The following is a 24,584-nucleotide window of genomic DNA, read 5'->3' as shown; positions in this document are numbered from 1 at the left end:
GTGTTGATATCGACAATACTATGAAATTATAGAATGTACTATCTTCTATGATTCTCACATTAAAAGTGTTTTAAACAGTAAAGAAATACTAACTAATAAGATTACATGATTACGTCTATGGCGGACATGATTTTTCAGCTAAGATCAAAATGAAAACCCTCATCCAACCGCTGAAAATTCATTTACATAACTTTTCAATCATGGCATGTGCAATTTATAGTGCAAATATTATTTTGAGTACAACAACTTGCAAAAGTAACGCATAAATAGTGCAATACGCTGGATGCATACTCGCCACAAGATAGCAGGTGTTGGGACCAATTAAGTTGGTGTGCTTCAAATGTTGTTGGCTTGCCTTAATTCTGTTCAAGATGAAAACCAAAGCTAATGCACTGCATCAGGTTGTGATATCGGGAGTGAAGCTGCAAACTCCGGTAAGATCTTGTATGATTCATATATCCTAGCCAAGGTTGGGAACTTGGACTGCATATATACACAACAAAACCAAATTAAAAAGGATTTTCCTTTACATTACACCACAAATGTACATAAGAACTATATTAATAACACTCTCAGTATAGCTTCAAAATCATGTATTTTACTATCACAACCAGTAGGGTTTGTCTTTTGAAATTCTGGGCTGCATAATTATCCTAGCTCCAATCATTCTTTTCTTATGATTGATGCCATAACATAAGAATAAATTGAAAAACTGTGCATAAATTGAACGAAGAATTTTATTTTGTGGAAAAAGAAAAAGAAAAACCCAAAAACCAATCATGAAGCAAAAAAAAAAAAAAAAGAATAGCAGAAATTCCTTTATCATTCTGGACCATCAAAAACTTTATCATATGTCCAAGGATTCTGAAGAAACCTGATGAACAAAATTCTGTTTGGCATAAGGGCTGCCCTAATGCTAGGCGGCAGTAGGCACAAATCCTTTCTTCTTCAAATCTTGGATGACAAGTTTCAACCCTCATCTACCCAGCTCTTTCCACCAATTCATAGACATTATTTAACCAATCCTATACACCTCAGCCCTATTAATATTATTTTGGATTATCCCTCTAAACATTAAAACTTAACCTAAAATGTTTCAAGATTATGGCATTTTAGCAAAAACCTTCAACCTTCTTGCATCTCTCAATCACTACCTATTTTGCAAAACCAATAGTCTTGCAGCCTAACAACAATGATTCTCTCCCGTACTTAAATGATTCTTGCCATTTCTGTATTTATATGCTTTCTGTGGACATAGACGAAAGGTTAACTTGTCAAATTTAATGCCCATGTGCAATTAAGAATGTGCTTTAATGCCATTGTGCAATAATGGATGTGCTTCCAATGTTGAATGAACCTTATTGTAACAAACAAAGATGAATTAAGCACTCTAAAAAAGGACGCATAACAGCAACGAAGCATAAATAGTGAAACACAAAATGCTATTTACTTTGAGATCGAAAAGAATTCCCAAGGAAGGAACAAAAATTAAGGAAAAAGGTTTTACCATATCAATTTTGAATCTCATTGAGGCCACAGCTATTTGTGGAGCAAGAAAAACATCAGCCTGCCAAGAAAAAGAAGACTATGGTGATCAGCTTCGTATATAAGGTGCTTATGATTTTGAAGGACAACGTCAAAAGTAAGCAGGAGCATCAAGGTCTTATTGAAATTAGTTCAACAAATAAAAGATGAACGAAACAATAAAAAGAGAGACCATGAACACGGATTCTCCAGTGGCATATCTGCTTGCAAAATCTTTGAGCAACCTCTCAAGAGCTAGAAAAAAGCATAAAATATTTGACGTTAAGTAAGAAGGCATAAACAAGATTTTCTAGATTTTGAAAATAACAAAGACAACTGAAGACAAAGAAAATAGAACAAAAAGCGGCTGCTATTAGACTTGTTTTTTTGAGGTTTTTTTTTAACACAATTTTAATTGATGCACTATTTATGTACTGCATATTCTGTCAAATGGTTTCATAACAAATTCAACTTCCACACACATTCTTACATTTATACCATGTGACTTTAGTCGTTTTGACTTCCATTGAGTAATATTTTCTATTTTTGACTGGGATAGGCAGAATTATATTAAACATAGTAAAAATAAATAACATGATTGAAATTTGGGAAATTATCCATTTCGACCCCGCTTGAGTGAACTAGAATAGAAAGTTCTTTTTATAGTTATTGAGATTCGAGTTATCTAATCTGGCAAAAATGAAATATTCACAGAAAAAAAAACTGGAGAAATTATATTTATCCCCTCAAATTCTAATTTTAGCTCCGCCCATGTATCTTTTAGAACCTTCGCAACATGGATAGAGCACATTAACTCATGATGCATAAACACACGCAGAGAAGCAGGCTGCACCTGTAACGGAAATGCTTACCAAGCAGACCCTTCTCGATAATAGATTGACTCCACAATAATGGCTCTCCAGGACCGATTTTTTCTTCCATATATTTCTATGAAAATGAAGAGAGATCATGATAAGTCCATCCATTCAAGAAAACAGGGCAAATGCAAACAACTTGAGCAAAAAAAAATAGAGTACACCTGCAATGACACCATATGAAGAGGTTGCATGCTAGAGGTGATGATACTGGCAGCCTGTCACAAGAACTAAAGGTTATCATGGTTGCATATAAAGGATGAGTTGATAAAGCAAACCTTTGAAGCTTGCAATTATAAATTTAGAAACAAATGGTATGAGCCAATATCAAGTGATTCAATTATTGTGGTCTGAATTGAAGGAAAGCCATCTAGGAGGTGCAAAAATTCAAATTAAATGGTTTTGCTGGTTCCATTTCAATGGCCCTTGCAATTCATGAAGTGGAAAGCCATGGGATTGTCAAAATTACAACTATTTACATGGCCAAGGCATGTGGATTTGTGCAATGTATTTCAAATCATTTGCTTAAAATGGAGCTTAAATTGTTCATTTCATGAACCTTATACCAATGCATCAAATTTGAGAATCCAAATGTTATCATGACATCATCAGATTTAGACTTCATAATTGCAGATTCCACATTTAAAGAGTGCAAACAGTATCTTACCTGCAGATTCAGAGCTCTTTGCTGAATATCATCTGGCAACAATGCCTTTTGAGGATACTTTTCTTCCAAATACTAGCCAAAAATCACAACAATAGATTTTGTTCAAATATTAGAAGAAATACACATGCAAAACCATCATAATACGACAACCATATCGTAACAAAAAGAACAGCAAAGATAATCTAAGCACGTGCAAGGATTTGTTTACTTCAAAGTGAAAGACAAAACAGCATGCAGCCATGACTAGAAAGGGGATCAACAATAAGCATTTATTCGGTATGACTGTTGTCGCCTATCATGTATATTCCAAATCTTTTCTTAATGCAGTCCCTTAATTAACATGCACTAGTCCTTTTATGAATTAACTTTTCAAGTGAGGAACACTGACCAGCAATATTGCAAAAGAGTCTGAGACCACCACATCACCATCAACCAACACCGGTACATAATGAAGAGGATTTAATCGTTCAAACTCTGTTATTCAAGCACAGCATTCATCATTTGGAGATTCCAACTACCCAATGGCAGATTCTATTTCTTTAAATGAAGTATATAAAAATGCTAATTAAAAACCTTTCTTAAAATTTCTGTATTCCAAGGTAAGAGAAGCACATAAAAATCATTTTGAGGCTCACCTGGAGAAAATTGTTCTCCTTTTTCAAGGTTCACTGCTTTGTACTCATAGGAAAGTCCTAAACATTCATTCGGAGAGACAATCAAATAAAGTTCAGTCCATACAAGTCATATGTTTAGATAAAAGCGCATCTACACCAAGATTCACTTAAAAGAGAAGTTACAAACAGACAACGGTTTCATTTGTGAAAGAATTCTTGAAATGCAGATTAAATTGGAGAGAGTGAAGAGTCGCCGTCGTAAAATATAAACTAAACGATAATTAAGTATTAGTAATACCTTTGAGGTTTAGAGCAAAGCGGACACGCCATGCACAAGAGCTCTGCCAGTAAGAATACAGGGTAAGCTTTGGCGATGAATTTCCAGGGTCTTTCTGCAGATGAATCGTGCAAAAAGTAAAAAATCAAAGGCAAAATCTCAAATTCTTAAGAGCATGCTCTGCTTATAGAAAATTGAAACCCTAAATTAAGAGGGATGACAAAAACAAGTCACCTGGCTGAGGTTTTCCATGGCACCTAGAGTGAGAATCTGAATGACTGAAGCAAAAACCTTCTTCTTGTGATAAAGTCTCAGTAACGGGGACCCACCAAAGACAAAAGTACATGTCAAATTTTGGAACTTTCTGTCCGAAACTAGAAATCAAGGAAAAATACTTAGTACCTACCAAACTTGGAACTGGCACTGGCAGAAAGTATTTTACCACTCCACTTTAAATTTTTGGCGGTATTTCTTTTTCTTTTCTCTGTTGGCGGTGAGCAGTCGGACCTAACAGAAAAATCGGTCTGAAGTGACCGGTTTGGTCTTTTAAGAGTTCGATTTTGGTTCGAATTTTTAATAGGAGTAATCAAAAAGTTTTTGATTCCGGTTCAGATTTATGTAGTGACTTACCAAATTTCTTTTTCTATAGAATAATTAGAAGTTAGAACTCCCAGAACTAATGAACCAAATCGATTTGGATTGTTCTGCTAATTTATTTTATTTGGATTACCATTTTTCTACTTCAGTTTCGGTTCGCAGACTCCCATTTTCGGTTGAAAGACACCAGAATTTTTACAGTCTCTTTTTTTTAGTGTAAATTACTGTTTAATCCTTTTAGTTTCATGAAATGAATTATTTAATCCGTATCTTTTCAAAAATATATTAATATATTCTAAAAGTTTTTGTCTGATGAATTATAAAACCTTTCCGCCCAAAATCTACTTTTTTGCTGTTAATTTTTAATTAAAAAAATCAAAATACCTATCATTCTATTATTATTTTACTTCGTTATTGCAAAAATTATTTTTTTAACATCAATAATTAATCCATATTATTAAAAAATGATATACGTTAAAAGCAAAAATTGACTTGGGAGAACACCATAGTGCTGATACCAAATTGCGTCCACATGAGACTAAGGCCGCCCCATTTTTCCATAGCGTTAATCCCATAATTACACAGGCGAAATGTAAACAAAAGCATATATACAAAATTTAAATGTGTTTATATATGTACACACAATTCTTGTCATAGATCTTACATTACATCTGCTAAATGACCCAAGATTTCAGGCCTCACACCAGGAACTCTTGTTCTCACTCGTTTGGCTCCTTTTTAACCAGAAAGCTTCTAGCTTCACCATCTGTAACATCACTGATAAAACAAACAAAATAGAGTAGTGCAAAGATTAATGGCTGATGTTGCAAAATGCTTATTAAGGGCAACTAGGACAATCAACAAATTAAGAAGAAAAACCTGTCTTCTGCTTCTGACTTGGAAATCAAAGTGAGCTCGTTCGACATGAGAAATTCACAGAAACTGCCCAGCTTTTTCTCCTGGCAGAATCTGATAAGATGGCGAAGGAAATCATTGAATTGTTTTGGTTCCTGCATAGGAAGAAGCTTCAAACATCAACCAGCTATCATCAGCCTAGCTCTTCTAAAATAGTCGAAACAAGTAGCTTAACCTAGGAGTAGTACACTGCTAATGCATCGAGGTGACAGTGAACAGTTTGAGAAGAGCTAGGTAGATATCAAATACCAATAACACATTATTATGCATTCATGGAAAGAATATTCATAGTTTCTCCTTCCAGAACTGGCAAGATAACCAAGTAGTCAATACTCAATAGGACAAGGTGTTAAAAATGAGGAAACAGAGCTAAAATGATTGCAACAGAGCTCTTTTCTTTCTCTCATGTAAAGATGGATTACATATCAATCCGGGAGAGGTAGGAAGTTTCAGTTAGGGGATGGATATGGTTGCACAAAAGCACGAGCCAAAGTAATGTTCCTATGTTAATGAGAAAAGTCTATTCATCAAAGAGTAGACCATAATGCAAATCCACTTAAAGGTCAATATGGGAACCAGATAATATAGAAAACACTGCCAAGGATAAAAATGTATACCATTGGAAACAATGGGGGATTGTCACTATATACACTTGTGTTCAAGTTTGCAACCATATACGGCTTGGTAATAGAAGACAAACCTGAAATTCTCTAAATTTATAAACATTAACTCTTAAAGAAGAAAAGAGACATACTTGCTCAATGATGCAACCTTTGCGGAGGGCAGCCAGACATTCCAGTGCTTTAGGATAATTATCCACTCCACAGTGGTTCTGCACCAGGCTGTATATCTTATTTTTAATGCCCTCAATTGCTTTAACAACCCAATCTGGGCTATCTCTGCGAGACATCATGGCTTCGAAATCTTGGACTGGGGTTGAATCCCCAATTTTTTCTACCTGGCTTTCAGCAGATTTGACAGCTAGAGCATCGGATGCATTTACATAATCCCTTTCATCATCAGAACCAGATGGCTTCTCTCGCAAAAATCGCCTAGTTGATTTCTTTAGCTGCAACAGATCACATTAATCAATACTGACGAATTATGATGAACTTGGCAGTATGATACAATTTTCTTTAGTATCAAAGAACTTGGCGAAAATGACCTTTGGATTCTCCTTGACCTCAAAGCTTTTGCAGAAGGCGTCAATAAAAGACTTGTTTTCAGAAAGAAGTTGTGGATCAGGTTCAGTTATCTTCTTGAGAGTTCTGTCTAGAGGAGGTACAGCTGCATCTGGGTTCTTTGATTTTAACTCAAGATGATGATAAAACCTCTGAAAAACATAAAGTGGCTATAAGTTGCAGTCAGAAAACCAAGAATATTCCCACTGGGGGCAGTGATACAGGAAAATACTTTCCTTAATCATCTTTTGAAGACTCTTTCCAGCAATTCCGTAAAAAAATTTTAAAACAAACCGCATATATTACAACTAATGACTGCATCCAAAACTAACTCAGCATCCGTGCTTTTGGCACCTTATCCAACAAAATAGAGTTAACAATCTCCCAGATATCGTCCACAATTCTATGAAACAATGACCTACATGTTCTACCATCCCTATGAAAACAGTTCTGACTTCTGAGATATCATCCATGCACCAAAATGTTTCAGGCAGAAATTTTAAAAAAAAAAAAAATCAAAATAAATATCTTAGTAGTTATATATGGTAGTACCAATACCAAGAAACACTCAAATGACATTAGATAAAACTCCAAAAGTTTTATTTCAGAAAGAACCACATGTTTGCCTGGACCTATAAGTGTCTCCTCATCAAAGAAGGTCATCATGTCTCCTGGGAATGATCTGAAATTAAAGCACATAACAATTGCAAAATACCTCAAGAATAGGATTTGGTGTGAAGTCTGGCAGAAGAGCTTCCTCTCTTCCAGGTTGCGCAAGGTCAAGCATCATTACAAGGTTATCTGCTGCCTCTTGCTGTTGTTTACTTGGCTGCCATGAGGCAGGAAAATTGCTGAAAGAAGCAAACTGAAATTCCCGGACATCCTCAGCAAAAGGAAGCACGTTGAAGTAAAAAGAATCAGGCTGCCAACAAGACCAAAAAGCAATCTTGACAAGGATAATGAATCCGAGAACAAGATATGAAAGCAGAATGTATGGAAACAATTTGATATAAGGGAACCATATTATTTTAGATTAAAACCTACAGTATTTTCTTTGTCAGATAGGTTGGGTGTCAAAACCCCCACAACAACAGTTCCCTGTCCTTGTCTCCAAACACATCGCACAATTGCAACCTTATCCATTTCCTTCATTGCCCGTGCTAAGGCAGAAACGGCAATTGTTGCCCTCAAATTGCCAGGTTCAGCAATAAAGATGTTGACATCTTTCATATAATAGTGTCTTGATGATTAACATGCAGGTTAGGATAAAATAAAAATGTAAGACCAAAGTAATCATTTTAATCCATGTTGACTAAATCAAAAGTATGCAGTGATCAAACCAAATGTGCTTTACCGCAATATGTTTGAAGCATCAGTAAAACCTAAAAGCTTCACACCCTTTTCAGGTTTGAACTTGAAAGCATCCCACTCAGCAGATGATATAGGAATCACTTGTGGGCCATAGCGATAACCTTTAATTCTCTGCTCAGGCGGTACAACCTTACTAGGATCATCAATACTTTTGTACTCATAATCCACTTTCACTTCATGTGTGGCATATTTATCAGTTGGAGGTGCTTTATCAGAATATTTCTCAAGGGTGGGAAACTTCTCCTCTGAGGTTTTTTTGTAGACCCACACCTGGGCATAAATAATGCACAAAAAGGATAAACCTCAAAGTCTTAAAACTATGTTTTAGAAACATGAATTGCAATACTAACATACACAAACTTTCCATAGTTAAACAAATCAGGAAGTCCATACATAAAATATGATACTGTTTTTATGCAGCAGCCATCACTACACGATAATGACAAGAGGACAAATGATAAGGTTCAACTAACATCCCAAAGCTAAAACGGAGAGGGTGGTAGCATAGAGACCTACCGCAAAATTAGACTCCACAAACAAATACTAAAACCTGTGAATATAGAAACCTCTATGCCAGGTTGATTTGGTGTATCCAATACTAGAAGGGGAAAACATACGAATAAATATTATAAGAGCAAAAAACTATTTTATTATGTGTAACATCAATACCATACACTTGGAAAACTCTTATGAACTAAGAATCTCACCTTAATCTTCAATTCGGAACTAATTTCAAGATCACCCCTGAAAATTGTAACTGGAGTTATTTTTCGAGTTTTAAGTGCACCCAAAAATGAGGTTGGACTCTCAACATGCACAGTCTTTGCACGTGTTTTCTCTGAAAATAGATGCAGCAGATGATCATTTTCTTCCACTATTCTCTGATCTGTATACTCATTCAATCTTTCCCTTACAACAATAGTTTCCATTTTCACTCCATGTGCAGCCATTTGTTCAGCAATCACACGCACTTGATCTGCTTTGGTTCCTTCACATGGATCTTTGGTAGGATTTCGTGCATCTGTTATAAGACACAGACGCTTTTTTCCTTTGTTTGTCAATTGGTACTTTTTTATCAGCATGTCCATACCAACAACAATAGCATCAAGATCTATCAAAGTCAAGGAAACAAATAGTGGAAAATTTGCAAAATGATCACAGGGAAGAATGTAAGATTATATGATATTAAAACAATATTCAAACCTCAGCAATAAAATCAGAGACAAACTTTTATTCTGGAAATGGCTCTGTATATTTTTTGACTTACTTGACAGAACAATCATCCATCAAAATCAACACAGGCACATACAGACAAAGAATTTCATACAACAAAGGAATGCCGGGTTAGAAAAGCATACTTTGCCAATAATTTAGCCATTGAAGATGTATGACTGAAATTTATTCTCTATAATATGAAGCGAACATTAGCAGAGCTGTGATAATAAAGAAAAGATATTGCACAACGAACCCATAACTGATAATATTGAGAACCAGAAGAAGCATACCAAAAAGGGAACTGCAGCAATATCGATGGGATGCAATGCAATGCACTTATATAGAAAATAAAATCTGAGAAAAAGTATTGGCAATGAGTTGGATACAATCACCAGGAACAGTTCCTTGTGGGAGCTGTTGTAATGCTTCAACAAGGTCTCCATCAACAACCTTGATCTTCCGTAAAACCACAACATTCTCATAGCCACCCACTTCTGTTGTCAGCTCATTGTCAGTGTCTGTGGATTTTAAAAGAAATAATTAACCAAGACTTCCTTTTAGAGTAAATCAAACCTGAAATGAACAAAGACGTGCACACACAAACACATATATTCTATATATTGCAAAGATTAAACAAACATAGTTAATGGAAAGAACAAAAATCAGCCACGGATGCTGAAAATTATCACTTCAACTAAAGCATGAACCTCTCTGCCTTCAGCAACATGCAAAGTCAAAAAAATACCTTCAGTTCCAAATACGACAACTCCAACTTCATCAGATTTGCTGTAAATTAGCTGCATGTAACAAAGGAATCAATAACTATTACATTCTTAAACTAATAGTCCATGAGAATCGCAAATTCACAATTAGTGATGGAAACTCTTTCTTGAAAAGTTGCATTCACACATAGGACAGTTTCCATATTCAAATTGAATAAATGAAGACCGAAGAAAATGCATAACTTTAATAATAGGTTGTGTCAATATAATTGAAAGCCACCAAGGTAGGTATACGTACAGTACACTAGCTTTATTAGCATCCTGGCTAAATCTAGAGACTTATAAAAGAATTCAAAGAAATGAAACTAGTTGAATAAGCGAGGGGATACCTTTTTCTGTATAAGCATAGAACAGATTCTTTCAACCTCAGGAAGAACACTGTGCATTGATGGACCAACATCAAGTAACAATACCAATCCTTCCTGTTTCAAATAGTAAACATATCTCGAATTTGCAAGTGAAAAAACAATGTGATGATTTCTTTTTCAGCTTTTAATAATAGCTCTTTATAAAAGAATGAAAAATAACACGAACACTAGAATTTATTCTCATTATTCTTTTACAAGTAAACAGAACCAAACACCGGTAGAGTCCAAGAATCAAAACCAACACCATTACCGCCAGGGGTTTGATCCACAAATAAACATGTGAGCTTTTATCTTTGTCTTCATACGAAGACACTAAACCCTAAAGAAAACATTTGTTTTAATGAGAATCTTAAGGACATTGTTTAGGACTCTGGTTCACTTGTTACCAGATAAAGTTTTTAATTCAAGCAATTCGCAGTGAACCCTAAACCCTAAACAGAACAATACGTGAACAAAATGAAAAAATAAAGTCAAACGTTGGAATGATTTCAACTTTTTTTTTTCTTTTCATATGTGTGTATATGAAAACAAATAATTGGTGATCAAATAAGAAAGTGATAATGTTGTACCCTGTTTCGAGCCATTGCAGACACCGAGAGCAAAGCTTGTGGAGTCTTGTAGAAGCTGTAATGGAGGAGAGGGGAATTTTAGTTTAAAATGGGCAGCTGGTGCTTCCACTGCACTCTCTTCTTCCCGCCTCGAGTTACCAAGTCAGCAGCCAAATTACATAAAAGTCCTAGTATTATTCAGCGCAAGCCTCCTCATTAATTTTTTTCCTCTCTCGAAAAATACAAAACGGGAACGGTAACGACAGAAAGGGCAAAAATATATTTATTTAAATTAAAAAAATTAATTTTTATTAATTTGGTATACAGATAAATCCAAATACGGAAATTGTGTAAGTTGTTCACCTTTCATAAATAGGTAGAGAGCCAAATAGCAAAACTCAGTTAAGTTTTACTTTTATATCCGATTGTATTGTATAGATGGTATCATATTTCGCGATTAGGAAAGCACTTAACCAAAAGGAAAAATGTAGAATAGCGAAAGAATTAAATAATAGCAGAAATTTTTGCAACGGATCAAAAGTGAACAAAACGTAGTCGTTTTTAGACAAGTGAATGATCCACACGGCATCTTCATTACAAGTACCAGATGGGAGAGCTGTTACTCGTAGAGATAAAAAGGTCGACGAACGTCCAGACTTTGGTGTGGCGAGAGACGGAGAGAAAATTGAACTCAAGGTTGGAAATGGCTTCGATGACAGCGCCAACAAGCACCTATTCGGGCTACTGTCATAAAAAGAATCACAGCAAAAACCGCAATAGTTTTGGCCGTCCCCGAATCCTCTTTTCTCATCAGCAAAACGACAAGAACAGCCACGACGAAACCACCGACCAAATTCCTCGAAGGTACTCCCCTCTCTCCCTCTTTCCCTCTCTGTTAAGCGAAACCATTCCTAACAAAAATTATAACAAAATTGAAGGGAAATCATACTAAGGAGTAGTGAATTAGCAGTAGTTGGGGCCATTTTCAATCTAAGGTATTTCCTTTTACATCTAACCTCGCATTTCCAATTTCCGGTTCCCAATGAGCACCGATAACGAAGTTGGAATTAATTTCCAAATTTTTTAATTTTCTGGTTGATTTACAGTGGCAAAAGACCTGAATACTTGGGAGTGCAGAAGAACCAAGCAGCACTATCTCTGTGTCCAGCCACAAAGAACTGTGTGTCCACTTCGGAAGATGTCAGCGATCTAATCCATTATGCTCCTCCTTGGTAAGATTCATTACAGAGTCGAATAAAGTATACCATGCTTCTACCATGTGGAAAAGCTGATCCCACAGTTGCTTGTGGTCGGCAGCTGGGACCCACATCCATCAGTCAAATGTCTCAATAACAACGTGATTAATATGTCGGTATATGTTTTTTGTAGGAACTATAATGGAAGTAGAGAAAAGCCTGTTAGCAAAGAAGTGGCGATCGAGGAGCTTCTTCAAGTGGTAAATGTCCTGTATTCAGATTTTTTAACAATTTGGGAATTATTACACAGCAGATGATCCCAATTAACAAATGGCGTTGTACTTCTTGTAGATAGAATCAACAAAACCAGATAGGTTTACCCCGCGAATTGCAGAAAAGACTGATGACTATGTGCATGTTGAGTACCAAAGCCCTATTTTGGGGGTAAGTTTTAACTCTCTCAGATCATCGTTTATACAAAATTGTCTCTCAGGGATCGTAATTATTACTGATATGGTTTCCAAAAGTTAGTAGATGATGTTGAGTTCTGGTTTCCACCTGGCAATAACTCCATCGTGGAGTATCGATCTGCATCGCGATTGGGAAACTTTGACTTTGATTACAATAGAAAGAGAATTAAGGTGACATTTTGCTGACAATTAGGGCCTCTCTCTTTCAATTATATGTCCATTTGATTTCTGAATGTGGAATTCATTACAGACATTGCGACTAGAATTGGAGAAAAAAGGATGGACTTCTGCAGAAAGCTTCTGAAGAGAGAAGGGGGCCCTTCTGATACTGGAAGTCTCATAGCGTTGAGCAATTAGAATTTTAAGGATAAGGAATAAATTGATGCATTCATTCTTTTATAAAACTCAAGTAGCTTCTGAATCAGAACTGAAATATCATCTTGCAAATTGTAATGAATTTGAATCTATCATGATTGGATTTCATTGTGCATGATTGGATTTTGGATGCTCAGGAATATGATTTGAAAGCTTAAATAACCAAGTCACAAAAACAATGAACCTAAAAATCAAATGGCAAAAAATAAGACGTGGGTGGTGATATGCTCACTTACCCTGTTGTGTGCAATGAAAAAGGTTCTAACATCCATTTGCAAACAGCTAATTTTCTACACCATATGGAGCAAAAATAAAAACTGCATGATTTTGTAAATCCATACCCACAACAAATATTTCAGAGCAGCCAATTTAAGTAAGTTCAAACACCTGAATTGCGTCATATTATCATTGAAAATCTATACTACGAAATGCACTTGTTCTAGTTGGACTGCTTTAAAAGTTACATTGATCAAACAGGATTGCAGAAACATCAACCACAACGAGCGCCATAATCCATGTACCTCCTCCAACTCATGATAACAAGACCATCAAGGAGTCTTTTTTGGACAGATTAATCTTTCCTGAGTTCCAAATACTCGCGACGAATACCATCAGCATTTAGAATAACAATTTCAAGCTTGTCTCCCTGTATAGCAGAATATAAGAGGTTAATGAAAAAGGCATACATGAATTACATATAAACATAAGAGCTTGTCTCTCTATCTCTCTTTCATAAAAGTATTCTACTCCTGATACAACTACGTTCACCTAAAGCAAAATCTGTAAAGAAACAAGAACTTACAGTGTATATATCCCTCTCAGTTGCAGATGCAAAAACAGTTTTGACCAAATCAACAGCTTCCACTTCTGAAAGTGGAGTTACAGCATCCTGCATAGCCCATAGATATTCAAGACAGAAATGTTAAAGACAAAAGGATCTGAAAAATACACATCTATAAATGAGATAAACCAATAGCACATACTTGGGCAGGTAATAAAAGCGGGCTGGGTGACTTCAGTTGGTTATCCAGAAAAGGCATGATAAGAGTAGAACCGCTACCCTGGGCACTATATCCAACCCTCTCGTATGAACCAACAGCGTCATAAGTGTAAACACAGCCCTTTCCTACAGTTTGGAATAAGAAAAGCACATTGTTATACAAGGAAACAGCTTAAAGCAGCACCAACAGCTTCTATCAGTTTACCTTCACTGTCAAGACCGCCCAGAACATTAAAAGCATAATAAGGGAAAAAGCGTTTGTAGTATAATGTGTTGGAGAGTAGTTGAGCCATGGCAGGGCAGCTCATTTGCTTGTTGTGTTGATGTTGATAAATCTGAATTAAAAAAAGGAACATGAAAAAGTGATGGCATCAGAAGAAAAACAGGTGTCCAATTATCTAACATAGCTAAATGCAGTTGAAAGTCCAAAACAAGACATACTTATATATCCCACAAGTCTACCAAAGGACTTGGCATGAGAAAACATTCAGCCTCTTAAAAAATAAAAAGCCCAGTAAATTCACCTAGTGCTGGTGCACCGAATGCATATATACAAGAACAAAAGCATTTTCTAACATTACTTGCCAAATACCATGACCTCTGATGCACTTTGCAACTGAAAAATTGAGCAGTTACAATAAATACATCGCTAAGGAAATCTAGAAACAAACAAGAAAAATGAAGAACAAAAAATGGTTTAGTGCTTGTCCGTCAATCCACTATATACAAAATGAGGCTGAACTATCACCAATTCCTTGGTCCTTGATCCATTGGCTATAAAATGGAAATGACTCCATGTGACTACAAGTTTTCTTTATGTATCAATTGTTTAAGGCCTCCTGTTTCTCATATGAAAACCTCCCAACTAGATTTGCAAACACACCTCCATTTGTATGTTTTATGGAAAGCCTTCAACTTTGTTAACCAACATGTTTAATCCAGAAAGTAATGTGATCAAAAGAAATGGAGCTAATTACATTAGGACGAAACACAACACAACAAAACGAGTAATCAATTTATAGTTTTTGCAGACTGACCAAGTGCCTAGCTGCCAAATGCTTTTGTAGGGCTTTTACATCAGCTTGAAAGCCAGAAGATGCCATTATAGATTTTTCCGCTCTGATCACAATAAGAACACATCCAGTCAGAATTTTAAACAAAGAAAGAGAAAACACATAATAAAAACACAAAAAGTTTATTCAAGAGCTGGATGATGGATTTCCCACACTTCCAGATCATTATCAACGTTCATTTAACAACTATAAAATATGTAGTAAACTGCTTACTATCAGAGTCCAGAGGTATGGACATTATGGGCGTCCAAATGGACAGAAAAATCATAAAAACCCCAATTAAGTATCATAAAAGAGAAGCAAAATCACGTCAAATTACTGTTACTAAACTTCAACAGGAACTACACCTTATGATTATTATGATGGATTGGTGTCATTAATGATGAGTCCAAGCAATTTTATTCTGACTTCCAATATAAATATTTACATTTCTGAATCAAATGAACTAATTTGAAAATCCCAAGATGCATGCGAAGATTGAACTATTTTCAACTTCATCCAGTTCCGCACATTGGTTTGATACTGTTTAAAAGGAACAAATAACACTAAAATAGCCTGCTCCACAAACATTTTATAGCCAATTCCATGCATTTGTCTGTTCCAAGAATTGAAAGCACAGAAACCAACAGAAGACCTATTAGCGACCCTAATCAAAACCTGAAACTAAGGCTTCCATATTCTCACAACACACCACTAAAACCCAGAGACAATAAACAAGTAGTCATACTCAGCTTGGACAATCCACGACTAAAAGGCAGAAATTGAGAAAGAAAAAACTTACAGTTTACAGATTTTGGAGTACTCGCGGGTGAGAATACTGTAGCCAGTGGACATTCGAGTGTCGGCAGCAATGACGCAGTAATTGGCGCCAGCAATTGCGACACAAGATCTGCAACAAGTAAAATATCAAATCAATATAAGAAATCGCGTAGATAGAGAAACTGACGATGAATATTTGAGGAAGAACGGAATACGAACCCTCCATTGTTATCGTACGGAGACCAGTTAGCGTGTTGCTTAGTCATGGTGTATCAACGAAAATGGAGATCAAATTGCAGGGATGAAATTTAGGGCAAATAAATTGCAGAATCCAATTGAAGCTTCAAGGTGTACCTCCTCGTTTATATTTCACTGGATCTCGCCTGTCTTTGCCATCAAGAAACCAAACAAAACTTAATGTAATACGGCACCGTTTTAAAGCTTGTGTATAGAGTTTACAAAACCGCCTGTCGGACAAGCTTAATTTATGTCGATTTTAACAAATCAAGCCCAAGAAAAAGGCCCGTCTGGAGAATTGGGCAGTATTTATTGTCCAAGTGTTTAGTTTTGCATAGCCCAAATTCACCTGCCTCGAATTACCGTTTCTACGGCATTTGAACGTGCTGTCGTTTACCAACCATGCAATGCAAGAACCAGAACAGCCAGCTGCAACTCGAGTGATTCGATAATTATTTTTTAGTGCCTTGCATTCCCCGAAACTATTAATGGTTCCCAAAATCACTAGAGAAACTACTTGTCGTTTCAATATATTCCGATTCACTTCAATTTAATTATTTAACCTCGCTCTTGTTTAAGCAGCGTTGTTCACAGTCACAGAGGATACTTAGATGCATATTCCTATTAATAATAGTAATATTTTTAGTACTTATCCTTAATTACCAATTTTATTATCCAATCTGGAAAGTTATTAGTAGAATTTAAAAATTCAATTTGTGGAAACGGATATATACCATTAGGAAGTCAAAAAGGCACTAATTATTAATTAAGCATTTTCAGAAAAAGAGAGAAAACGATATGTTTGTGGATAGTCGAGTGTAAAAAAAAAAAAAAAACTATAAATTTATGTTTATCTAGATGGGCATCTTTTTTGCACTACGGTGCACAGCATATCAAACAAATTGCTGAGCCAAAACCTGTTAGGTTAATTGATCTTTTGGTCATTTTAATCCAGACGGAAAAATTAAGGCTTTGTTTGTTTGAATTAATTAGATTTTTATATTTGGGGTGCTAAAAAATCGATCTAAGTAAAATATTTTTCATGCTTGAAAATTATATGCGATGTGACAATCAATGTTAAAATATTAACACTAATCAATTAATTAATTAACTTATCACCTTTATATTATATGTCCTTTATGGTTTTAATATGTAGTCAATGTGGGATTCTTAACGGTATTAAATTTATATATCTAGTAAATATTTTATACTTTTATAAATTAAATATTTTAATTTTTTAAAAATTGATTTTTAACATAGCAACCAAATAAGAGAAAATAGATTATTTGTTAACAAACAGAGCCTGAAAAGAGAAACCTGTAAGAGCCAGTTAACCTAACTGGTAATAAGCTGATTAATTAATCTGATATTCTCTAAGATAATCGAATTAATTAATCAACATGTACCCAAATGTCAAAAAATAAAGATTGAGATGTCAATGGTACGTAAACATGTATACATCATATATTTAAATTTATACCCTTAGAAATTAATCTCAACTATTCGGTTTCTCATTGATTTATAATCCGACCTAACCAAATTGACCAGGTCTCTTCCAAATTTTCAATTGATACTGTAATCAGTAATTGATGGGTTAGCTGCTAATTAGATTGATTAAGCAATTTCCTCCGACAGCAAAAGGTTGTTAAATGTTAATGAAGATTGATTAATAACAGTAATAAACGGGTCTTTTTCTAAACATAATTAATTAATTAATTAAGTAAAATAATCTGGGTTTGGAACCCCCAATTAAGGGAGAGTGATGTCATGATTATGTTGAGTTGATTTCGTGTCAAATCTCAATGGAGAGTTATTTTTGCAATAGATGTTTATGTCACATATTATATGAAGGAAAAAAACTTTTGACGTCTTTAAAAATATTAAAATTAGTATGAATCAATGCTTTTAATTAGAATTAAGAAAGTGATTAAGCAATTTGCAAAATTTATAATTTTATGTCCATTTGCTTACATATGGAGTGTATAAGAAATGAATATATGCTCAGGAAAAAAATATTTTTTCTTATTATTTTATTTTTTTTTTAATAAAAAGGCACTCATATATGATATATCTCGTCAACATAATGTATACAAAAAAAAAAAAAAAAAAAAAAAAAAAAAAGTTAAAATGTCACAGACATTTAATTAACTAAGCAGCCGTCAAGCCAAGCCTTTCAATAAGCAACTCCTCCCTCCATTTCCGATTCACCTTTGCAATAAATTCCTCTATTCTCCCCTCCAAATCTCTATCATCATCTTCATCAGTATAAATATCTTCCGCGTCAATATCGTCATCGTTATCTTCATCATACCCATCATAGCCATGACAGTACTCATCACCATCACCACCATCGCTATCATAGAAAATGTCTTGTTGTTCTTCGTTCTTAATTTTGTCATTCATTCCAACCTCGTTAACCAAAGAAAAGGAATAAAAGAACCCATCAAAATCTGGTGTAGAAGCTGGCTTAGAGCTTCCAAGAGAGATGGTGATAATGATAAAGTTGAGCATGAAAAACAAAGAGACATGGCTTGAGTTGAGATCGTAGGTAGTGGAGAGTGGTAATAAAGGGAGGAAGAGAATCAATAGGAGAAGAGGGAGAATACGTAAAGAAAAAGAAGAAGAAGAAGAGGAGAGATATAATAAAAGCGGTTGCCCTTTTCCTGTCTTCATTTCCAAGCGGGTTGGCACTAGAGTTTCCACTTTCTCTCTTCAGTAGAGAAGTAACCTTTTGGTGGAGTTTAAGTTATATATGTAACGTGATTCTGCTCACTGGTATTGTTTTAGGTTGGAACTGTAGTCAGAGCCCAAGGAAAAGTTAGTTACATATATATACACACACAGAGATGATGATCTTAACAATCGTGTTGATGTCATCCTGTAGACGATGATATTTGTATTATTATTTATTTTCTAATCAGCGGAACTCTTGACAGTTATGTACCTGGAAATTTCTTGCGATTATTATTTTTTAAAAAAAATTAAGTTCGTTGAGTCTTGGTTTTTTTTCACGTCCCCATTCTAAATTGTCAACTGGTTTTTTTTCGGGTGCCCATTTTAAATTATCAATTGAACCACAATTCATAAACAATAATAAGATATTTTTATTACTTTTTACTATAACTTTTGTACATATACGTGCCAAAAAAAAAAAAAAAGAATTGATTAAGCCTACTAAGACGAAAATGGGTTACGCATTAAAATAATTGTCATAATTTTTATTTTAATTTTTTCTCAAAATCGAAAAATAAAAAATTGAATAAAAGCTGAACGTTAAACAGTTGCTATCCATAGGTACTTAGGCAAAGGGCTACAGAGAAAATTGAGAAACAAATGCAGGCAAACCAGCATTGCATTGTTCACATCCAAATTAATATTCAACACATGACAAACTAAAGAAAACCCTACTTTAATTAGCGTAATAATCAGATATATTCTGTCCAGCAAAAAACAGTATGTCCTGTCTAATACCTACTCAATTTATGCTAAAGCAATCTGATTCATTAATCTTACATATAATTTTTAATTTGATAAGAGGAGCCACATAAACTCTGCGTCGAATATCAGATCAGGATCAATCAATTTTGTCAGTTAGAGACCTTGAGAATCATACTCAGCCGATCGAGGCATTCAAGGATGATGTTAACCTTCTGGCAATGAAATGTTGATGTCAGTTCCTGATTTTCTAACATCTTGCATGGGTTGCATGGAAGTCCAGTTTTCTCTTCGGAAAGTCGAGGAATTTTGCTGTCCATGTCCACCCATACCATCCTCTCTTTCTGAATTAGAGGCAGGCACAGGAACTGGAACGGCTATGGTTGAGGCCGGTGTAATGGTAGTTTGTACTGAATCCATTTTTATCTTCTTTGGTTTCTGGTCTTGCTGGCTGCCACCAGGTAGGAAACTACCTACCACAACCTGCCATAAAATCCCTAAGATCAGCCAAGCATTGTCTCACTTCAATTTTTCTAATGCAACATCCAATGAAATAAACAAGTAAAAAAATAAAGAAGAGGAGTTTAATTACCTGCACAGGACTAGCAGCTACTAGAAGTCCGGCGACACCTCCCCCTACAACACGACCATCAGGGCTTGCTAAAGAAACACTCATCCCACCTGACCTGCTCCTTGTCCCCTGACTCTCAGTAGGCATGAATGATCCAGACAAAGAGAGTATTTCAAACCGGCCCTATGTAATAGAGATGAGTTCAGAAACTTTACGCTGATATCGACCAAAGAGAAAAAAAAGATGCAATAACTTACCTTATACAAACAAAGAACCAGTAGATATTTATTCAATAGCATCAACACACTAATTTAAAATGTTTTTATGCTTAATCCGTTTTTTACATTGAGGCAGGACTCTTAAATTTTATGGCCAGCAATAAATCATTCTTAATCCAGGAACCAGGCCTGCCATTTAAGCAAGATCATTAACTATCAAATCAACACCCTAGCTGAAATATGCAAGGGCATTTATGTTGACTATTACAAGAAACACCAACACAAGAAGTGAACAAGAAGCCATCAAAGCAGTAGATAAAAAATGCACACTGGCATTTAAGAAAAGGAGGGTAGTAGATGTAAACTATAGGGAGGGAGGGAAGAGAGCAAAGAAGCAAGATCTATACTGGATTTTTCTCCTGTTAACATTTCCACCTTCGACAAAAACCCTTTTTTTTTTTCAGAAAAAAAAAATACTTGCAACATTAGAGTTCCTTTTACCAATATAATGGAATTACTTGTAGTGTATGAATCACCCATCCACAATCAATTTTCAATTGAAGAATACATTATGCCAGCTGATTATCTACAACTAGAGTTGGAGCAGCGGCACAAGTATTATATATATGCTAACTGAAAAGTTTGCATTCATGCAAGCTCAAAGGAAACTATAAACATATTCTCACACTATCAAATAAATCCTGTGGTGCGGCAGATTCCAACACCAGCTTCTACAAATAGGTATAGAATGTTAGTTGTAAGGCCATGAACATTGGTTTTTGAACAAGAGCTTCATTTTTTGTGGTATCAAATTCATGTCAGATGTTAATACCTAATGGTCAACTGTAATGGCACAAAAGCAACCTTTACCAAAAACCTGTAACAACCAAACATTAGCATTCATATATTCGAGAAATTTATTATAATAATTGAACATCATCACTCACTTTAAATAGAAGGTACAAGAACTTATCAAAGAAAGTTATTGAAAAAAGCATACCTCATAGGTCAAAGTACCTCCAGAAGAATCAGGTTGGCGAAGTGTAACATTTGAAATTACCCCATTAGCAGATAGAATGCAGATAGCTCGAGGCCCTTGTTGTGAAAATGATATAACCTTCATAGTAACATCCTGAACCAACGAAAATCACAAACAAAGTGAGTACAGCTCAGTGAAGCAGTTAAAAGTTGCAATTTGTCCATCTTATAAAACTACAACTTTTTAATTAACGGTATATACTCATGTCTATCCAAACAACTAGCAAGCAAAACTAATTTTGGTAAATGTTCTACAAGTGCTAGTGCTAAGATAAATACAACTTATTGTCGTTGAAACAAAAGAAACCAACTAAAGATATAAGTAGCTTAAGAAATCAGCAAATTATAAACAAGTCATAGGAGGTCTTCTATAGCCTGGCCTTGGCACCTTCCAAATATTTTCCATGATTTCGTAACTTCCATAAACTTGTCTTAAATGATGGAAAGCTAGCTTGTCCCTGGAGCCCAGTTGATGGGGCTCTCTATCTATATAAAGTGACTAATAACTTAAAAATTGGCTGTAGATACCTGTGGTTGTAGGTACCAGAAGGACTTGACACTTATTGTTTATGCAAAACTATTCTGAAGATTAACTTACGTTATCCAAGGCATTCTTAGATAATGAGAAGCAGCTTGCATAAGGACAGGTTCAGTAGAAATAGAACCTTAGATAATGTCATGCATGATGTTAACAATCAGCATTGATTATAGGTATATACTATAAGCTTCCTCTGGATTTAAATAGAACCTTTTTCACATGAGAAGCAGAAATGGTTTCCCCATCAGCATAATCATAGTACAAAACTTCATAGAAAGCAAAAAGTTACCATCCTTTTCCCTTTATTCAAGCATACCTCTCCAGGATTGACAGTGATGACATGTGGAGTAAAATTTGTACCAATTGAACTAGAAGACCAATCACCTACAAAATATCACCAGAAGAGAGCTGAATGAACCATGCAAATATGCAATAAAGCTTTATTTAAAAAAAAAAATGTTCCAAACGGCATAATCTTTCCAATGAATCATTACATCCTAAGGACAGGATAGAAGCTACATTTTTTCCCTACTTTCCACTCTAGTCAATATAGCTGGACATTGCTGATCAGTAATCCTGCATGATTAACAAGTTTCATTCCGTTTCTGTCACTGGACCATATTGCTACATTATCAGCTAAAGGCATGACCCCAAAATCTTAGCCACGCAAGGAATATTCTCACTCTTAACAAAGCCCACAAAAGCCCACCTTTTCATTTCAGAACCAGCATTTTACTTCCAGATTTAAACAAGAGCATCTCCCGAGGTCCCACGTAAACTTTCAATAACTATTATACAGAAGTGAAGGAATCTTTCAACACAATTTAGAATTCTTTGAGCTAATTAAGAAAGTAATTCCAAAATCCCAGTTGCAGAGTTATGAAGCCCATTCCACCATCAATAACAGAATCAATCATTAAGCATTCGCTAAAATAAAACCAAAATCACCACTTGTGGATCTCTACTTTTTAACAAATAATATAGCACCCTCAACCAACAAAATATGTTTCAAAAGCAAAAAAAAAAAAATACCTGAATTCTCCATTCCCATTTTCTTGTACTTCTTTTTCTCAAAACTACCTGGCCAAGCTTTACTCGGCTTAGAAGCAGAGAAGTCTCCACCAGGTGGAGCTGAAGAAGAAATTGGCATCGGTGACAATGCCCTAGCTACTGTCCCATCCGGTCCATATTTCCTAGGCCTACCTCTCTTCTTCTTTTCTGTTGTTCCAGTTAATCCAATACCAACTGGTGATATCGCCACTGCTGGTGACCCAGCAATCTGGCTAGGATTTTCTGTCCTTGGGGCCACATGATAAGTTGATGGAGCTTCAGCTCCTATCACTGTAACCCCTGAAGTTAATCCTTCTCTCGTTTCCATGCAAAATCCCACAAGTACTCAAAATCACTAAACCCACCAACCAACTTCTCCCAAAGCTAGATCTTCATTGCAGCATCTGTAAAGCAGAAATTAAAAGATACGAGAAATGATATTCAGTATCGAGCTAAATCAGAAACATCAAACTGCTAACTACTTTCTTAAAGCCTTAAACCCCAGAAATAATGCTCCGAGCTGCTCAAATTGAAAAAAAAAAAATCAATTAATTAAAGAAAAATTATATTCCAAATTTACCTCAAATAAAAAAAAAAAAGTATTTTAATGAAAATTGCCTTAGACTCAAGATCAAACTTCTTAAAACAAGTATCCATGAACTAAAAAAAGAAAGAAAAAGAACAAATTCGAAGGAAGTAAGTGAATATAAAGTTGAGGCTCAGCATTTGCTTCAATCTTCGACATAAAAATCCCTGAAAGATCACCAAAATACACAAAGCCAGCAAATTTCTACCTAACAGCTCCACACTTAAAAGAAAAACCTTGCATCGCCAAAACCTTTCACTCATTAACTAGAAACAAACTCAAATTTCAACAATGGAAAAAATAAAAAGGGGTAAATGCAAAAGGAAAAAGAGAAAGATCATGACCTGCTACAGCAACTCCACCACTCCGATGAGCACCTTTAAAGTTTTAACTGAAACTATTATGTCACAGACCTTTACACATTGGCCGAGCTGAAACGCTACTATAGAAGTTTCTCTAGATTTTCACTCAAACAACGCTAAGAAGCCAAAAAAAAAAAAAAAAATCAGAGTTCTCTCACAGATTTTTTTTTTTTTTTTCAAAAAAACGTAACTGTTTGCCTGCTGAGAAAATGATTTCTCGAGAAAACAGAGACCCGGTTTTCACTTTCCAGGTGTCGGAAAAACCGCTGGCCGGTTTTTTCCCTGTCTGAAACAGAAACCACTTAGCCAAAGCGTAAAAATAAAGTGAAAAACAAATTATAATAAAAATACAAAGAGAAAAACGGGAATGAAAGATTTTTTTAAATAATAATCAATTATTTGCTAAACCCGATAAGTACAATTGATTTAAGAGAAATTTCACGTCCGTGAGGGAAATTGAATTTTGAAATTTGAGTTTAAAAATGGTTAGAATAGTAATTTTATAAAAAAAGAGTATGTGAAATAAGGTAAAAGAGTAATTCACTTTCTTTTTAAATAATTTGTGTTTTGTATTTAAAGCTGCAAAGGTGGCGTTGGAGGACCACCTTTTTCTTGCCGCTGACCTGCTTTTTGTCTTTTTCGGCAATCAAAAGATGGCATCTTAATATTTGCTCTTCACATGCTCCTGATTTACAAAAATGCCACTGTTTACTCTTCTTTAATTTTTTTTCCTTTCGAAGCT

The 24,584-nt window shown here is 35.2% G+C and overlaps 5 protein-coding genes across 8 annotated transcripts; 1 reads left to right on the top strand and 4 right to left on the bottom strand.

Annotated features, from left to right (window-relative positions):
* Window positions 1-26: 26 nt before the first annotated feature.
* Window positions 27-4,390, bottom strand: LOC105643117 (glutathione S-transferase 2). Its single transcript, XM_012228181.4, has 10 exons — window positions 4,192-4,390; window positions 3,979-4,072; window positions 3,702-3,758; window positions 3,455-3,540; window positions 3,067-3,138; window positions 2,564-2,617; window positions 2,397-2,472; window positions 1,718-1,779; window positions 1,508-1,567; window positions 27-483 (listed from the first exon to the last, which is right to left on the bottom strand). The coding sequence occupies exons 1-10, from the start codon at window positions 4,207-4,209 to the stop codon at window positions 385-387; spliced, it is 678 nt and encodes a 225-aa protein (XP_012083571.1). The 5' UTR covers window positions 4,210-4,390; the 3' UTR covers window positions 27-384.
* A 676-nt stretch (window positions 4,391-5,066) lies between these two features.
* Window positions 5,067-11,670, bottom strand: KU80 (Ku80 family protein). Of its 2 annotated transcripts, XM_020682713.2 has the most exons (13): window positions 11,539-11,670; window positions 10,956-11,122; window positions 10,348-10,440; window positions 9,982-10,033; window positions 9,623-9,754; window positions 8,729-9,132; window positions 8,005-8,291; window positions 7,695-7,890; window positions 7,366-7,572; window positions 6,635-6,802; window positions 6,224-6,538; window positions 5,434-5,564; window positions 5,067-5,331 (listed from the first exon to the last, which is right to left on the bottom strand). In XM_020682713.2, the coding sequence occupies exons 2-13, from the start codon at window positions 10,968-10,970 to the stop codon at window positions 5,274-5,276; spliced, it is 2,058 nt and encodes a 685-aa protein (XP_020538372.1). In that variant the 5' UTR covers window positions 10,971-11,122; window positions 11,539-11,670; the 3' UTR covers window positions 5,067-5,273. The 2 variants fall into 2 exon arrangements, with proteins under 2 accessions (XP_020538372.1, XP_012083570.1); XM_012228180.4 differs by lacking the exon at window positions 11,539-11,670 and having other exon boundaries at window positions 10,348-10,462.
* Window positions 11,383-13,090, top strand: LOC105643114 (DUF1499 family protein). Of its 3 annotated transcripts, none has more exons than XM_012228178.4 (7): window positions 11,384-11,798; window positions 11,873-11,929; window positions 12,041-12,166; window positions 12,324-12,390; window positions 12,482-12,574; window positions 12,665-12,771; window positions 12,851-13,090. In XM_012228178.4, exons 1-7 carry the CDS (start codon window positions 11,542-11,544, stop codon window positions 12,861-12,863), a joined length of 720 nt encoding a protein of 239 aa, XP_012083568.1. In that variant the 5' UTR covers window positions 11,384-11,541; the 3' UTR covers window positions 12,864-13,090. The 3 variants fall into 3 exon arrangements, with proteins under 3 accessions (XP_020538373.1, XP_012083568.1, XP_012083567.1); XM_012228177.4 differs by having other exon boundaries at window positions 11,388-11,798; window positions 12,658-12,771; XM_020682714.3 differs by lacking the exon at window positions 11,873-11,929 and having other exon boundaries at window positions 11,383-11,798; window positions 12,658-12,771.
* Window positions 13,091-13,277: 187 nt separating this feature from the next.
* PBF1 (N-terminal nucleophile aminohydrolases (Ntn hydrolases) superfamily protein) lies at window positions 13,278-16,192 on the bottom strand. The gene is made up of 7 exons (XM_012228176.3): window positions 16,027-16,192; window positions 15,830-15,937; window positions 15,013-15,094; window positions 14,181-14,310; window positions 13,959-14,101; window positions 13,778-13,864; window positions 13,278-13,621 (listed from the first exon to the last, which is right to left on the bottom strand). Exons 1-7 carry the CDS (start codon window positions 16,071-16,073, stop codon window positions 13,547-13,549), a joined length of 672 nt encoding a protein of 223 aa, XP_012083566.1. The 5' UTR covers window positions 16,074-16,192; the 3' UTR covers window positions 13,278-13,546.
* A 3,174-nt stretch (window positions 16,193-19,366) lies between these two features.
* LOC105643112 (AT-hook motif nuclear-localized protein 1) lies at window positions 19,367-24,201 on the bottom strand. The gene is made up of 6 exons (XM_012228175.4): window positions 23,825-24,201; window positions 22,877-23,298; window positions 22,161-22,228; window positions 21,269-21,400; window positions 20,072-20,233; window positions 19,367-19,962 (listed from the first exon to the last, which is right to left on the bottom strand). Exons 2-6 carry the CDS (start codon window positions 23,220-23,222, stop codon window positions 19,687-19,689), a joined length of 984 nt encoding a protein of 327 aa, XP_012083565.1. The 5' UTR covers window positions 23,223-23,298; window positions 23,825-24,201; the 3' UTR covers window positions 19,367-19,686.
* Between the last annotated feature and the right edge of the window lie 383 nt (window positions 24,202-24,584).

This window comes from Jatropha curcas, chromosome 5 (genome assembly GCF_041381405.1).
Source record: "Jatropha curcas cultivar XTBG-Jc1 chromosome 5, XTBG_Jcur_1.0, whole genome shotgun sequence".
Lineage (NCBI taxonomy): Eukaryota > Viridiplantae > Streptophyta > Magnoliopsida > Malpighiales > Euphorbiaceae > Jatropha > Jatropha curcas.
The sequence above is the reverse complement of the archived record's forward strand: the minus strand, read 5'-3'. Positions and strand labels throughout refer to the sequence as shown.

What these genes read in the sequence shown, in the direction of transcription:
- LOC105643112 (XM_012228175.4), bottom strand. Translation starts at nt 23,222, where the DNA reads ATGGAAACGAGAGAAGGATTAACTTCAGGGGTTACAGTGATAGGAGCT. An exon ending in AATGGGAATGGAGAATTCAG is followed by an intron (nt 22,229 to 22,876) that starts GTATTTTTTTTT and finishes GATATTTTGTAG; the next exon opens with GTGATTGGTCTTCTAGTTCA. An exon ending in TCACTGTCAATCCTGGAGAG is followed by an intron (nt 21,401 to 22,160) that starts GTATGCTTGAAT and finishes TCGTTGGTTCAG; the next exon opens with GATGTTACTATGAAGGTTAT.
- PBF1 (XM_012228176.3), bottom strand. Translation starts at nt 16,073, where the DNA reads ATGACTAAGCAACACGCTAACTGGTCTCCGTACGATAACAATGGAGG. An exon ending in ATTTGGCAGCTAGGCACTTG is followed by an intron (nt 14,311 to 15,012) that starts GTCAGTCTGCAA and finishes TTTTTAATTCAG; the next exon opens with ATTTATCAACATCAACACAA. An exon ending in CTGAGAGGGATATATACACT is followed by an intron (nt 13,622 to 13,777) that starts GTAAGTTCTTGT and finishes TCTGCTATACAG; the next exon opens with GGAGACAAGCTTGAAATTGT.
- KU80 (XM_020682713.2), bottom strand. An exon ending in CTATGCTTATACAGAAAAAG is followed by an intron (nt 10,034 to 10,347) that starts GTATCCCCTCGC and finishes TGTTACATGCAG; the next exon opens with CTAATTTACAGCAAATCTGA. An exon ending in CACCAAATCCTATTCTTGAG is followed by an intron (nt 6,803 to 7,365) that starts GTATTTTGCAAT and finishes TATGTTTTTCAG; the next exon opens with AGGTTTTATCATCATCTTGA.
- LOC105643114 (XM_012228177.4), top strand. Translation starts at nt 11,542, where the DNA reads ATGGGAGAGCTGTTACTCGTAGAGATAAAAAGGTCGACGAACGTCCAG. An exon ending in GGGGCCATTTTCAATCTAAG is followed by an intron (nt 11,930 to 12,040) that starts GTATTTCCTTTT and finishes GTTGATTTACAG; the next exon opens with TGGCAAAAGACCTGAATACT. An exon ending in ACAATAGAAAGAGAATTAAG is followed by an intron (nt 12,772 to 12,850) that starts GTGACATTTTGC and finishes AATTCATTACAG; the next exon opens with ACATTGCGACTAGAATTGGA.
- LOC105643117 (XM_012228181.4), bottom strand. An exon ending in TTCATATGGTGTCATTGCAG is followed by an intron (nt 2,473 to 2,563) that starts GTGTACTCTATT and finishes TCATTTTCATAG; the next exon opens with AAATATATGGAAGAAAAAAT. An exon ending in TGAGATTCAAAATTGATATG is followed by an intron (nt 484 to 1,507) that starts GTAAAACCTTTT and finishes GTATATATGCAG; the next exon opens with TCCAAGTTCCCAACCTTGGC.